Raw genomic sequence first — 16637 nt, 5'->3', positions numbered from 1 at the left:
TAAAATGTAAAAATTTAAATAAATCTGAATAGAAGAAAATTGTATAAGGAAGCTAACTTGAAGATACTGTGTATCCATGAAAACCGGATGTTTCCGGTTTCTTCCGATAAGAAGTGAGGAAAATCCTTACTTTGAAGTTATGACATTGTTTGACAGAATCTTTTTTGTTAAACTGCGTTACCCAATTCAGTCAGCAGATGGCGATGTGAGTCATTCAGGTGCTTCTTGCGTGACGTATAATCTAGTGGACGGGATACTAAGAACAGCAACACGGCTACTTATCCACCTCGATAGCTTGCTAGTCAACATGAAAATGAAACATTGAAGCTCATTCTTGTGTATATTAGTCTCAGCGTTTTAAACACAATTATGTTTACGTATCAACTTCTTAACTTTAACGTCATTTGCTAGATGTTAAATGTGTTAGCTTGTTAAGATTGATATTGAGCCCGGCACTAGGCTAGTCGTTAATGCTAACCAGCTAATGCTAGCTAGCTAGCTAACATCCCCGACCATGAGCTCACTAATCTACTCTCCTCCTGCTAAAGAAGAGGAGGTCTGCTGGACGGAGAAAGAAGTTCTGGGGATGAACATTGTCGTAAAAGAGGAGGATATTACAGTGAAAGGAGAGGAAGAAGCTATCGGAATGAAAAAGGAGGAAGAGGAGGCTATCACAGTGAAAGAAGAAGTGGAGCATGTTGGAGTGGAAGAGGGAATAACGGCTGTAACACTGGAAGAGGAGGTAGAAGCTTTCAGAATGAAAGAAGAGGAGGAGGATATCACATTGAAAGAAGAGAAGGATGTTATAGTGAAAGAAGAGAGAGATCCGTTTGGAGTGAAAGAGGAAGAGGGGATAGAGGCTGTCACAGTGGAAGAAGAGGAGGTAGATGCTTTCAGAATAAAAAAGGAGGAAGAGGAGGCTGTTATTGTGAAAGAAGAAGAGGATGTTACAGTGAAAGACGAACCTTTTGGGGAGGAAGAGGAGGCTATCTCAATAAAAGAGAAGGTTGAAGACGTTCTGGGAGTGAAAGAGGAGGAGACAGAATATCTGATTAACACCAGTGAGTAACTGTCTAAAAAAAGTTCTGCACTCGAATAGGTTGTTCAGTACTGTATGGATTGTTAAAGGGGCAATCTGTGATTGGTGCATGCATTTTTTGACTTTTAAATGATTGATACTTTATACTCCATTTACATCGAAAATCATTTTGTGAAGTCAGCGGGTAAATATCTTTCCACACTGGGAGCTGTCTCCCAAGCTGGTCTCACTTGCTCAGAGGAAGAGATAATTGATCATTTTTCTGGATAGCCAGAAAATGTGACACGTGACTACCTATGCAAATGTTGGGGTCTGAAACCTGACAGTTCAAGTCAGGTCCGCTGAGAGAATGGAAACAGACAGCAGACAGATGGGGCTTTCTGGCGCTATAAGGCACGGGACCCTATGAAATTCACAGAACGCTTTGTACACAAAATGTAACTGGGAACCAGTCCAGAACTTCACATCTAAGAGTTTAAAAGCAGAGGAGAAGTCCAAGAAACTGGTGACACATACGAGAGAGTTGTAGCCAGTGATTCTTGACAAATATAACTTCTAAATGCCCAACAACTTTAGTTCAATGGTCATCAACCCCATTCAACCCCATCAGAACAGCATGTTTAACTCTATGTAGTGGGATAGAGGAGTTAGTGAGCTGATTTTGGTCAATTCTGAATTCAACTCACTGGATTCAACTCAGGATAACCGTTGAAGGTTGCTTACCTGTTAGCCTTGTACGTTTCTATGGCAACAAATCCTTCAGCTCCAAACCTGCTGACTCCACTTTATCCTGAGTTAAGTGTCTGAGCTGCGAGTTGAGGGCCAATCAAATCGTGAGCCTCTGTAGCTTAATTGGTAGAGCACGGCGCTTGTAACGCCCAGGGTAGTGGGTTCGATCCCCGGGACCACCCATACGTAAAAATGTATGCACACATGACTGTAAGTCGCTTTGGATAAAAGCGTCTGCTAAATGGCATATTATTATTAAATTATTATTAGACGATTCCACGCTAGGACAGCCCAAAAACAACATAGAAACTTAATTTGGAGGAAGGATGTTTGACATGCTTTTTACATTTATATTAATATCTATATTTTTTATCATGATGAAACTAGACATTTTAGGCACTTTTTAGACCCTGAGGTCACATGTTTACCATCTGTTTGATGTTCTCGTTCACACAGGAGGGAGACATGACTATCATGGATCCTCTGGGGAGCCTCAACAACATCCTGATGCTGACGAGGCAGAGAAGAGTCTCTCCAGATCAGAACACCAGATGGTACAGCTTGGTCTGGTCTAGCATACAGCTTGCTCTATCGGGGGCTGGGTTTCTGTAAAGTACTTTATGACAACAGTGACATCAGCATCCATAATGATATGTGTCTTTGTCCCCTATATATGGTTACCAGGACAACACTAGCCCTTCCGCCCTCCCAGAGTCCCTGTGTCGTACCTCTCCCAGTAGCACCTTACTGCTGGGTCTGAAGAGGTTGTCTGTGCGGCTGGTGGACTGCAGGAAAACAACGGGGCTGAGTGGAACTGTGAGAGGAGGAGAAGAGAAGAAAGGAGCAGATTTTACTCATCAAAGTAAGTGCTGTAGTTTAGTTTAAACAAATAAAATAGATCTGCCTACTGGTATCTGTTACCAGGACAACCAGCAGAGTTCTGTTAGTTGACATGAATATATACTGGTATCTGTTACCAGGACAACCAGCAGAGTTCTGTTAGTTGACATGAAGATAGCCTGGTATCTGTTACCAGGACAACCAGCAGAGTTCTGTTAGTTGACATGAATATACAGTGGGGAAAAAAAGTATTTAGTCAGCCACCAATTGTGCAAGTTCTCCCACTTAAAAATATGAGAGAGGCCTGTAATTTTCATCATAGGTACACGTCAACTATGACAGAGAAAATGAGGAAAAAAAATCCAGAAAATCACATTGTAGGATTTTTTATGAATTTATTTGCAAATTATGGTGGAAAATAAGTATTTGGTCAATAACAAAAGTTTCTTAATACTTTGTTATATACCCTTTGTTGGCAATGACACAGGTCAAACGTTTTCTGTAAGTCTTCACAAGGTTTTCACACACTGTTGCTGGTATTTTGGCCCATTCCTCCATGCAGATCTCCTCTAGAGCAGTGATGTTTTGGGGCTGTCGCTGGGCAATACGGACATTCAACTCCCGCCAAAGATTTTCTATGGGGTTGAGATCTGGAGACTGGCTAGGCCACTCCAGGACCTTGAAATGCTTCTTACGAAGCCACTCCTTCGTTGCCCGGGCGGTGTGTTTGGGATCATTGTCATGCTGAAAGACCCAGCCACGTTTCATCTTCAATGCCCTTGCTGATGGAAGGAGGTTTTCACTCAAAATCTCATGATACATGGCCCCATTCATTCTTTCCTTTACACGGATCAGTCGTCCTGGTCCCTTTGCAGAAAAACAGCCCCAAAGCATGATGTTTCCACCCCCATGCTTCACAGTAGGTATGGTGTTCTTTGGATGCAACTCAGCATTCTTTGTCCTCCAAACACGACGAGTTGAGTTTTTACCAAAAAGTAATATTTTGGTTTCATCTGACATTCTCCCAATCCTCTTCTGGATCATCCAAATGCACTCTAGCAAACTTCAGACGGGCCTGGACATGTACTGGCTTAAGCAGGGGGACACGTCTGTACTGCAGGATTTGACTCCCTGGCAGCGTAGTGTGTTACTGATGGTAGGCTTTGTTACTTTGGTCCCAGCTCTCTGCAGGTCATTCACTAGGTCCCCCCGTGTGGTTCTGGGATTTTTGCTCACCGTTCTTGTGATCATTTTGACCCCACAGGGTGAGATCTTGCGTGGAGCACCAGATCGAGGGAGATTATCAGTGGTCTTGTATGTCTTCCATTTCCTAATAATTGCTCCCACAGTTGATTTTTTCAAACCAAGCTGCTTACCTATTGCAGATTCAGTCTTCCCAGCCTGGTGCAGGTCTACAATTTTGTTTCTGGTGTCCTTTGACAGCTCTTTGGTCTTGGCCATAGTGGAGTTTGGAGTGTGACTGTTTGAGGTTGTGGACAGGTGTCTTTTATACTGATAACAAGTTCAAACAGGTGCCATTAATACAGGTAACGAGTGGAGGACAGAGGAGCCTCTTAATGAAGAAGTTACAGGTCTGTGAGAGCCAGAAATCTTGCTTGTTTGTAGGTGACCAAATACTTATTTTCCACCATCATTTGCAAATAAATTCATTAAAAATCCTACAATGTGATTTTCTGGATTTTTTTTCCTCATTTTGTCTGTCATAGTTGACGTGTACCTATGATGAAAATTACAGGCCTCTCTCATCTTTTTAAGTGGGAGAACTTGCACAATTGGTGGCTGACTAAATACTTTTTTTCCCCACTGTATACTGGTATCTGTTACCAGGACAACCAGCAGAGTTCTGTTAGTTGACATGAATATATACTGGTATCTGTTACCAGGACAACCAGCAGAGTTCTGTTAGTTGACATGAATATATACTGGTATCTGTTAGCAGGACAACCAGCAGAGTTCTGTTAGTTGACATGAATATATACTGGTATCTGTTACCAGGACAACCAGCAGAGTTAGACTGGTATCTGTTACCAGGACAACCAGCAGAGTTCTGTTAGTTGACATGAATATATACTGGTATCTGTTAGCAGGACAACCAGCAGAGTAAATCCAGAGAGTGTGGTGAAGGATGGTTATGGTATTACATTGATAACCAACTATTCCCAGACACCAAGACCCCTCCATGGCTGTTCTAAATAATTGAAAGTTCCCCTGGAAGGGACGAATAATGAAGCACCCTATACTGTTCAGGTCTGGAATTGGCCTTTAAAACGGACCAATAACATCACACTACCGTGCTATACCATTCATAATGTGACGAGATCCTGAGGCCCATTGTCGTGCCATTCATCCACCGCCATCACCTCATGTTTCAGCAGGATAATGCACGGCCCCATGTCGCAAGGATCTGTACTCAATTCCTGGAAGCTGAAACTGTCCCAGTTTTTTCCATGGCCTGCATATTCACCAGACATGTCACCCATTGAGCATGTTTGGGATGCTCTGTAATGACGTGTACGACAGCGTGTTCCAGTTTCCGCCAATATGTAACAGCTCGTGTGGGAAAACATTCCACAGGCCACAATCAACAGCCTGATCAACTCTATGTGAAGGTGTAACGCTGCATGAGGCAAATGGTCACGCCAGGTACTGACTGGTTTCCTTATATGAACTGGAACTCAGTCAAATCTTTGAAATTGTTGCATGTTGCGTTTATATTTTTGTTCAGTGGTGAAGGATCTATTGCCCGAAGGAAATAGTATTATACTGGGAAAGATGGGTTAGTCTGTGGACGTCTAAGGGTTGGAATTAAGATTAGAGTGATTGGTTGATTTGAGGATGCACTTCGAGTCCAGTACAAATAGGAGGAGGCTATAGGAGAACGCTACCGTAGTGCCAACTGTAAAGTTTGGTGGATGAGGAATAATGGTCTGGGGCTGTTTGTCATGGTTCGGGCTAGGCCCCTTAGTTCCAGTGAAGGGAAATCTTAACGCTACAGCATACAATGACATTCTGTTATAGGCTGTTATAGCAGCAAAGGAGGGACCAACTCCATATTAATGCCCATGATTTTGGAATGAGATTTTCGATGAGCAGGTGTCCACATAATTTTGGTCATGTAGTGTATTTAATGTTTGACCCCATCCCTCAGCTATATACCAAAACAGTGGCAGGGTGACAACTTTGTTGTTGTTTGAACTGCAGATTGCCTCTTTAGGTCTAGTAGCCTATCAAATAACAATAATGTACACTTAAATTGTATCCTATACTAGTCTATTTATCCATTAGGTCTAATAAATGTATCCTATACTGACTAGTCTATTGATCCATTAGGTCTAATAAATGTATCCTATACTGACTAGTCTATTTATCCATTAGGTCTAATAAATGTATCCTATACTGACTAGTCTATTTATCCATTAGGTCTAATAAATGTATCCTATACTGACTAGTCTATTTATCCATTAGGTCTAATAAATGTATCCTATACTGACTAGTCTATTTATCAATTAGGTCTAATAAATATTGCCACTCCTATTTGCCATATCTTCAATCTAAGCCTACTAGAAAGTGTGTGCCCTCAGGCCTGGAGGAAAGCAAAAGTAATTCCGCTACCAAAGAATAGTAAAGCCCCCTTTACTGGCTCAAATAGCCGACCAATCAGCCTGTTACCAACCCTTAGTAACGTTTTGGGGAAAGTTGTGTTTGGCCAGATAAAATGCTATTTTACAGTAAGCAAATTGACAACAGACTTTTCAGCACACTTATAGGGAAGGGCATTCAACAAGCACAGCACTTACACAAATGACTGATGATTGGCTGAGAGAAATTGATGTTAAAAAGATTGTGGGGGCTGTTTTGTTAGACTTCAGTGCGGCTTTTGATATTATAGATCATATAGTCTGCTGATGGAATGGAATATTACTTTACTGATTACACTGTTTGACAGGTACAGTGGGGGGAAAAGTATTTAGTCAGCCACCAATTGTGCAAGTTCTCCCACTTAAAAAGATGAGAGAGGCCTGTAATTTTCATCATAGTTACACGTCAACTATGACAGACAAATTGAGATTTTTTTTCTCCAGAAAATCACATTGTAGGATTTTTAATGAATTTATTTGCAAATTATGGTGGAAAATAGGTATTTGGTCACCTACAAACAAGCAAGATTTCTGGCTCTCACAGACCTGTAACTTCTTCTTTAAGAGGCTCCTCTGTCCTCCACTCGTTACCTGTATTAATGGCACCTGTTTGAACTTATCAGTATAAAAGACACCTGTCCACAACCTCAAACAGTCACACTCCAAACTCCACTATGGCCAAGACCAAAGAGCTGTCAAAGGACACCAGAAACAAAATTGTAGACCTGCAACAGGCTGGGAAGACTGAATCTGCAATAGGTAAGCAGCTTGGTTTGAAGAAATCAACTGTGGGAGCAATTATTAGGAAATGGAAGACATACAAGATCACTGATAATCTCCCTTGATCTGGGGCTCCACGCAAGATCTTACCCCGTGGGGTCAAAATGATCACAAGAACGGTGAGCAAAAATCCCAGAACCACACGGGGGGACCTAGTGAATGACCTGCAGAGAGCTTGGACCAAAGTAACAAAGCCTACCATCAGTAACACACTACACCGCCAGGGACTCAAATCCTGCAGTGCCAGACGTGTCCCCCTGCTTAAGCCAGTACATGTCCAGGCCCGTCTGAAGTTTGCTAGAGTGCATTTGGATGATCCAGAAGAGGATTGGGAGAATGTCATATGGTCAGATGAAACCAAAATATAACTTTTTTGTAAAAACTCAACTCGTCGTGTTTGGAGGACAAAGAATGCTGAATTGCATCCAAAGAGTGAAAACCTCCTTCCATCAGCAAGGGCATTGAAGATGAAACGTGGCTGGGTCTTTCAGCATGACAATGATCCCAAACACACCGCCCGGGCAACGAAGGAGTGGCTTCGTAAGAAGCATTTCAAGGTCCTGGAGTGGCCTAGCCAGTCTCCAGATCTCAACCCAATAGAAAATCTTTGGAGTGAGTTGAAAGTCCGTGTTGCCCAGCGACAGCCCCAAAACATCACTGCTCTAGAGGAGATCTGCATGGAGGAATCGGCCAAAATACCAGCAACAGTGTGTGAAAACTCTTTCCACACTGGGAGCAGTGATGAGGCTTTTCCCCTGTGTGTATTCTCACATGTCGTTTCAGGTCCCTTAACTGATTAAAACCTTTTCCACAGTGGGAGCAGTGGAATGGTCTTGCTGGTTTGGACGTCTCTGCTTCCTCTGAGTCTGGTCTTTCTCCTGCCAAAGACAGAGCGTTTATTTAAACAGAGACCTGAATGAAACCTCCACAACTCTCTTGCTAGGAGGTTTAATCCTAATCAGATCCCTCAATAACCCGAGGCCAGTTTACAAAAAAAGTATCATTTAAAATAATCTTGGCAGGGTTGATTGGTTGGGTTACTTTCTAAATGTAATCCGTTACAGTTGCTAGTTACAGTGGGGAAAAAAAGTATTTAGTCAGCCACCAACTGTGCAAGTTCTCCCACTTAAAAAGATGAGAGAGGCCTGTGATTTTCATCATAGGTACACGTCAACTATGACAGACAAAATGAGAAAATCCAGCAAATCACATTGTAGGATTTTTAATGAATTTATTTGCAAATTATGGTGGAAAATAAGTATTTGGTCAATTACAAAAGTTTCTCAATACTTTGTTATATACCCTTTGTTGGCAATGACACAGGTCAAACGTTTTCTGTAAGTCTTCACAAGGTTTTAACACACTGTTGCTGGTATTTTGGCCCATTCCTCCATGCAGATCTCCTCTAGAGCAGTGATGTTTTGGGGCTGTCGCTGGGCAACATGGACTTTCAACTCCCTCCAAAGATTTTCTATGGGGTTGAGATCTGGAGACTGGCTAGGCCACTCCAGGACCTTGAAATGCTTCTTACGAAGCCACTCCTTCGTTGCCTGGGCGGTGTGTTTGGGATCATTGTCATGCTGAAAGACCCAGCCACGTTTCATCTTCAATGCCCTTGCTGATGGAAGGAGGTTTTCACTCTTTGGATGCAATTCAGCATTCTTTGTCCTCCAAACACGACGAGTTGAGTTTTTACCAAAAAGTTATATTTTGGTTTCATCTGACCATATGACATTCTCCCAATCCTCTTCTGGATCATCCAAATGCACTCTAGCAAACTTCAGACGGGCCTGGACATGTACTGGCTTAAGCAGGATTTTAGTCCCAGGTGGCGTAGTGTGTTACTGATGGTAGGCTTTGTTACTTTGGTCCCAGCTCTCTGCAGGTCATTCACTAGGTCCCCCCGTGTGGTTCTGGGATTTTTGCTCACCGTTCTTGTGATCATTTTGACCCCACTGGGTGAGATCTTGCGTGGAGCCCCAGATCAAGGGAGATTATCAGTGGTCTTGTATGTCTTCCATTTCCTAATAATTGCTCCCACAGTTGATTTCTTCAAACCAAGCTGCTTACCAATTGCAGATTCAGTCTTCCCAGCTTGGTGCAGGTCTACAATTTTGTTTCTGGTGTCCTTTTTACAGCTCTTTGGTCTTGGCCATAGTGGAGTTTGGAGTGTGACTGTTTGAGGTTGTGGACAGGTGTCTTTTATACTGATAACAAGTTCAAACAGGTGCCATTAATACAGGTAACGAGTGGAGGACAGAGGAGCCTCTTAAAGAAGAAGTTACAGGTCTGTGAGAGCCAGAAATCTTGCTTGTTTGTAGGTGACCAAATACTTATTTCCCACCATAATTTGCAAATAAATTCATTAAAAATCCTACAATGTGATTTTCTGGATTTTTTTTCTCATTTTGTCTGTCATAGTTGACGTGTACCTATGATGAAAATTACAGGCCTCTCTCATCTTTTTAAGTGGGAGAACTTGCACAATTGGTGGCTGACTAAATACTTTTTTCCCCACTGTATGTATTGGCAATAATTCATTTCCAATAGGGAGGCATGGAATAATTACAAATGTATATTTTGTCAGGCTGGATGTTTGAAATATGAGTAGGTGATTTGAGTCATGCTTCTTCAGTAGTGGAATAAAGACAATTAGCTATTGAATATTGTCAAGAAATACTGGAGTGATGTAAGATTGTTAATAAAATTGTTCATAGACGCATGTGTTATCCTGCGTCAATGTTAATAGGCTGCAAGTACGTTGAATGAAGTTGTTTTCAAGTCGTTGAAACAACGACCTGAGAAATCTCTTCAACTTTCACTTTCAACCAAAACCGAACATAGATTGGACCTCGAGCATAGTCTTCTTTTCAACAACATTTTGCAAGGTGGGATATAGCCCAATGTCAAAACACAGTTTTAACGTGTCCAAATCAATAACCAATATGCAGAGTTGTGGAGGTTTCATTCAGGTCTCTGTTTAAATAAATGCTCTGTCTTTGGCAGGAGAAAGACCAGATTCAGAGGAACCAGAGACGTCCAAACCAGCAAGACGATTCCACTGCACCCACTGTGGAAAAGGTTTTAATCAGTTAAGGGGCCTGAAACGACATGAGAGAATTCACACAGGGGAAAAGCCTCATCACTGCTCCCAGTGTGGAAAGAGTTTTAACCGGAAAGAATACCTGAAAGAGCATGAGAGAATACACACAGGGGAGAAGCGAGATAAACCTTTCAAATGCTCCCAGTGTGGAAAGAGTTTTACCCAGTTAGCGAGCCTGAAAATACATGAGAGGACACACACAGGAGATAAGCATCATCACTGCTCCCAGTGTGGAAAGAGTTTTACCCAGTTAGGACACCTGAAAGTGCATGAGAGAATACACACAGGGGAAAAGCCTTATCACTGCTCCCAGTGTGGAAAGAGTTTTAACCGGAAAGAATACCTGAAAGAGCATGAGAGAATACACACAGGGGAGAAGCGAGAGAAGAAGTACCTCTGCTCCCACTGTGGAAAGGGTTTTAACCAGTTAGGGGACCTCAAACGACATGAGACAATACACACAGGGGAGAAGCCTCATCACTGCTCCCAGTGTGGAAAGGGTTTTAACCAGTTAAGGGACCTGAAACGACATGAGAGAATACACACAGGGGAGAAGCCTTTCCAATGCTCCCAGTGTAGAAAGAGTTTTACCCAGTTAGGGAGCCTAAAAATACATGAGAGAATACACACAGGAGAGAAGCCTCATCACTGCTCCCAGTGTAGAAAGAGTTTTAACCGGAAAGAATACCTGAAAGAGCATGAGAGAATACACACGGGAGAAGCGAGATAAACCTTTCCAATGCTCCCAGTGTGGAAAGAGTTTTTCACAGTTAGGGAACATGAAACAACATGAGAGGACACACACAGGAGAGAAGCCTCATCACTGCTCCCAGTGTGGAAAGAGTTTTACCCAGTTAGGACACCTGAAAGTGCATGAGAGAATACACACAGGGGAGAAGTGCTACCACTGCTCCCAATGTGAAAAGAGTTTTGCCTGGTTAGGGTACCTGAAAATACATGAGAGAATACACACAGGAGAGAAGCCTCATCACTGCTCCCGGTGTGGAAAGAGTTTTACCCAGTTAGGTCACCTGAAACAGCGTGAGAGAATACACACAGGGGAGAAACAGTACCACTGCTCCCAATGTGAAAAGAGTTTTGTCTGGTTAGGTCACATGAGAAGACATGAGAGGACGCACACAGGAGATAAGGATTTAGGCTGCTGAACAGTGGGACATAGGACAGATGTAGGCTGAACGGTAGGACATAGGACAGATGTAGGTCCAATACATGGTGGATCAGTAGGCCGTAGAGACTCTGAATGTGTCTTGTGTATTGACTTTCCAGTGTTTTCCGTACTGAAGTAGAGTGATGAAGTAGAGTGATGGAGTGCTGCATCAGATGACCTGGCCTCCACAATCACCCGACCTGAACCTCAATTGAGATGGTTTGGGATGAGTTGGACCGCAGAGTGAAGGAAACAAAGCCAACAAGTGCTCAGCATATGTGGGAACTCCTTCAAGACTGTTGGAAAAGCATTCCAGGTGAAGCTGGTTGAGAGAATGCCAAGAGTGTGCAAAGCTGTCATCAAGGCAAAGGGTGGCTACTTTTGAAGAATCTCAAATATAAAATATATTTTGATTTGTTTAACACTTTTTTTGGTTACTACATGATTTCATATGTGTTTTTTCATAGTTTTGATGTCTTCACCATTATTCAACAATGTATAAAATAGTAAAAATAAAGAAAAACCCTTGAATGAGTAGGTGTGTCCAAACATTGACTGATACTGTACATCTACATGATGTATCGTTACACAATGTAGGCGCAGTATAGACCCAACTGCATATCTTGATATTATTGTAACCTTATGTTTAAAATACTCACTCATTAAAAAATCTGTTCTCATCAACACAACACTTTCTACACTCTTTGTACTTTTACATATCATTTTATTCTTTAATAAAATGCATTAAAAACTAACGTTTTGTTTGAAAATAAAATAAAGATTTTACCTAAATTTGTTACTTTTGGGCAATTTACAATATTGATTGAGGAACTATTTGCTGAGGAATGTGACTGTTTTTCTGGATTGTCTGAACTGTATTTTACTTTGTTTTGTACTTTCCGATTTTGATTAGATTTGGTCTATAAATGTTATGTGTAGGAATGAGACCCTGGTCTCAATGGAGGCTTCCTGTTTAAATAAAGGTAAAAATATTGATTTATTTAGTCATATTTATTGTATACAGTATATCAATGTAGAGCTCATGTAAACCATGATTGACCACACACTCCAGCACATTAGGTGGCGGCAAACACCCTAAAGGTTTGTTTGCGGACCACCATTATACCATAGAAAAAGATGCTTCTTCAACAACAACAACAACAACAAAGCTACTGATTCAACCACCTCGGTAGCTTGCTAGCTAATATAAAACCGAAACATTGAAGTTCTTTAGAACATTTTGGATATATTAATCTGAGTGTTTTGAACACAATTCTGTTTACGTATCTACTAGTTAACTTCAACTTAATTTCATTGTTCTATTTGTTGAGATTGATACTCAGCCTAGCACTAATGCTAATCGCTGATGCTAGTCACTAATTAGCTAACATCCCCAACCATGAACTTAGCTACTCCCCTGCTAAAGAAGAGGAGGATATTACAGTGAAAGAAGAGGAAGAACATTTTAGAGAGGAAGAGGATGCTATCTCAATAAAGGTGAAGGAGGAAGAGGAAGGAGAGGAGGAGGAGACTGAACACGACACCAGTGAGTATAGCTGCTCTTGTCAAAATGAAAAGCATGGCATGTGTGCACAAAAAAAAGGAAGAACTTGTGGGGGACTTTTATTTTGACATGAGGTAAGCAGAGAAAGTGGGTATGGAACAGACTGTTTAATAGATATATATTCTGTCTCATTCCTCCCGTTTTAAAAACCAACAGTCCAGCCCACCGGTACAGTAGAGTATAGTACAGCACAGCAATGTTTTTGAAACTTACAGAAGGAAAATAACTAATCAGAAACTAAGTGTTGATATTGGTTGTAAAATAACTCATCAGAAACTAAGTGTTGATATCAGTTGTAAAATAACTCATCAGAAACTAAGTGTTGATATCCGTTGTAAAATAACTCATCAGAAACTAAGTGTTGATATTAGTTGTAAAATAACTCATCAGAAACTAAGTGTTGATATCCGTTGTAAAATAACTCATCAGAAACTAAGTGTTGATATCAGTTGTAAAATAACTCATCAGAAACTAAGTGTTGATATCAGTTGTAAAATAACTCATCAGAAATTAAATTGAAGTGTTGATATCAGTTGTAAAATAACTCATCAGAAACTAAGTGTTGATATCAGTTGTAAAATAACTCATCAGAAACTAAGTGTTGATATCCGTTGTAAAATAACTCATCAGAAACTAAGTGTTGATATTAGTTGTAAAATAACTCATCAGAAACTAAGTGTTGATATCCGTTGTAAAATAACTCATCAGAAACTAAGTGTTGATATCAGTTGTAAAATAACTCATCAGAAATTAAATTGAAGTGTTGATATCAGTTGTAAAATAACTCATCAGAAACTAAGTGTTGATATCAGTTGTAAAATAACTCATCAGAAACTAAGTGTTGATATCAGTTGGCAGGAGAAAGACCAGACTCAGAGGAACCAGAGCCAGAGACGTCCAAACCAGCGAGACCACACCACTGCTCCCACTGCGGGAAGAGTTTTACCCAGTTAGGGAGCCTAAAAGAACATGAGAAAACGTACACAGGGGAGAAGCCATATCACTGCTCTCAATGTGGTTTTGGAGGGAAAGAGGAGGAGGAGATGACCGTCACAGTGAAAGAAGAGGAAGACGGTTTTGGAGTTAAAGAGGATGGAGAGATAACTGTTACATTAGAAGAAGAAGAAGAAGAAGAAGAAGAAGAAGAAGAAGAAGAAGAAGAAGAAGAAGAAGAAGAAGAGACTGGAGGTCTGATGAACACCAGTGAGTTCTATCTTAAACAGTGGCACAAATTCTGCAGTTGCTGAACCGATGTCTCTGAATATCTCTTTCTGTAGTGCTTTGATCAATCTCAATATTCGACATCACATGAGGGCAAAATTATTATTTCTTAAGACATGATTTGAAGCTCTACATCATTTGTTTTTAAATCTCAATGGTTTTATTAGGTCCTTAATATTTAGCTATAAGGTATAGGGAGGCGGGGCACGTAGCCCTTTCCTGCAGTCAAATGTCCAAATCGCTCTCTGGTGGCCTCAAGGGTGGAATGTTATTCATATTTTTCAGAATTTCATAATTCATAAAATCTTACGAATGTAACTGAAAATCAGGTATTTCTATGTTAAACAGTTTTGTTATACAGTATTTCAGTGTTCTGTGATGTATATGAAGTGTAATATCGGGACGCAAACTCAAAATGTAATACATTTCAACTCTATATCTGACATGGTACAGGTGTCTAATGTAATACATTTCAACTCTATATCTGACATGGTACAGGTGTCTAATGTAATACATTCCAACTCTATATCTGACATGGTCCAGGTGTCTAATGTAATACATTCCAACTCTATATCTGACATGGTCCAGGTGTCTAATGTAATACATTCCAACTCTATATCTGACATGGTACAGGTGTCTAATGGAATACATTTCAACTCTATATCTGACATGGTACAGGTGTCTAATGTAATACATTTCAACTCTATATCTGACATGGTACAGGTGTCTAATGTAATACATTTCAACTCTATATCTGACATGGTACAGGTGTCTAATGTAATACATTTCAACTCTATATCTGACATGGTACAGGTGTCTAATGGAATACATTTCAACTCTATATCTGACATGGTACAGGTGTCTAATGGAATACATTTCAACTCTATATCTGACATGGTACAGGTGTCTAATGTAATACATTTCAACTCTATATCTGACATGGAACAGGTGTCTAATGGAATACATTTCAACTCTATATCTGACATGGTACAGGTGTCTAATGGAATACATTTCAACTCTATATCTGACATGGTACAGGTGTCTAATGTAATACATTTCAACTCTATATCTGACATGGTACAGGTGTCTTTTATTTCATTTTTTTAAGCCCATAACAATGTGTGTGAGGTGTGTTTCAAAGCAGATTTGTTTAAGACTACCAAGAATGTGTGACCCTGATTTAGCCCTCTGCAGTAAAAGGTTAACCCTAATGCAGTGTAGTGTTGCTAGGGCAACAACCAACACGTGCTTTGGGGTCCCGAGGACCGAATCTGGGAAACCCTTCCCTAATGGCTCCTGTAAGTCGCTCTGGATAAGAGCATCTGCTGAATGACTAAAATGTAAATGTAAAGAGTTACACAGACTAATCTGAAAATCTCTATGATGCCACGTCATACAGTATATGCTATATTATTACAACCCAACTCCTGGCTGATTTCATGACATTTGGGTGAAATCTTGGCTTTCATTTTCTTTTCAAAATGATGAAGGGGACAGAATCAAGACAGCGAAGGATAATTTGGATCTGGATTAAACAATCTAAAACACTGACCTCAGGTTATTGAGGGATCTAGTTTGGATTAAACCTCAGAGGAAGACAGTTTTACCATGTGGAGGGTTCATTCAGGGTCGTGTTTATTAAGTGCACAACATAGCAAAATGTTTCACAGCTCAAAATGAAAAAATATATAAAAATGTATATGATCCTAGTCTCTGTTTAACTAGATACGCTGTTTGTCTTTGGCAGACTCTCACTCTCACATCGGTAAGAGTCCTTCAGGGGAACCAGAGATGCCCAAACCAGTGAGACCACACCAGTGTTCCCACTGTGGAAAGAGTTTTAAGTGGGTATGTAACCTGAAAGAGCATGAAAGAATACCCACTGGAGAAAAGCCATTCCAATGCTCACAGTGTGGAAAGGGTTTTACCTTGGTAGGGAGCCTAAAATCACATGAGAGGACACACTCAGGAGAGAAGCTTTTCCAATGCTCCCAGTGTGTAAAGTGTTTTACCCGGTTAGGGACTCTGAAAATACATCAGAGAATACACTTTAGAGTGAAGCTTTACCACTGCTCCCACTGTGGATTTAAATTGACCTGGTCAAGGCAACTAAAAGAGCATGAAAGAATCCACACCTAAGAGAAACGTTATCAATGCTCCCAGTGTGGAAAGATATTTACCCAGTTAGGGAAAGACCATGTGGTAACACACACATGGAAGATGCCTTACCACTGCTCCCAGTGTGGAAAGAGGTATATCAATAATGATAATATAAGGCAATTAGCAGACGCTTTTATCCAAAGCGACTTACAGTCATGCATGCATACATTGTACATATGGATGTCCCGGGAATCAAACCCACTACCCTGGCGTTACAAGCGCCAGTACGAAAAATTTATGGACTCACCGAATCTGGGAAACCCTGCCCTAATGGCTCCTGTTTCCGGTTTCCTCCGATAAGAAGTGAGGAAAATCCTTACTTTGAAATGATTTGTTATGACGTTGTTTGACAGAATCTTTTGTTAAACTGCGTT

The 16637-nt window shown here is 40.8% G+C and overlaps 1 protein-coding gene across 1 annotated transcript; it reads left to right on the top strand.

The window, feature by feature from the left end:
* Nucleotides 1–253: 253 nt before the first annotated feature.
* LOC311119529 (uncharacterized protein) lies at nt 254–16132 on the top strand (the record flags this gene model as incomplete). The annotated part of the gene is made up of 5 exons (XM_084194202.1): nt 254–1061; nt 2225–2322; nt 2453–2630; nt 15851–15951; nt 16124–16132. The coding sequence occupies exons 1-5, from the start codon at nt 515–517 to the stop codon at nt 16130–16132; spliced, it is 933 nt and encodes a 310-aa protein (XP_084050328.1). The 5' UTR covers nt 254–514.
* Between the last annotated feature and the right edge of the window lie 505 nt (nt 16133–16637).

The sequence above is a fragment of the Coregonus lavaretus genome, assembly GCF_964263955.1.
Source record: "Coregonus lavaretus genome assembly, contig: HAP1_SCAFFOLD_140, whole genome shotgun sequence".
NCBI lineage: Eukaryota > Metazoa > Chordata > Actinopteri > Salmoniformes > Salmonidae > Coregonus > Coregonus lavaretus.
Note: the sequence above shows the minus strand (reverse complement) of the source record. Positions and strands in the feature narration are given on the sequence as shown.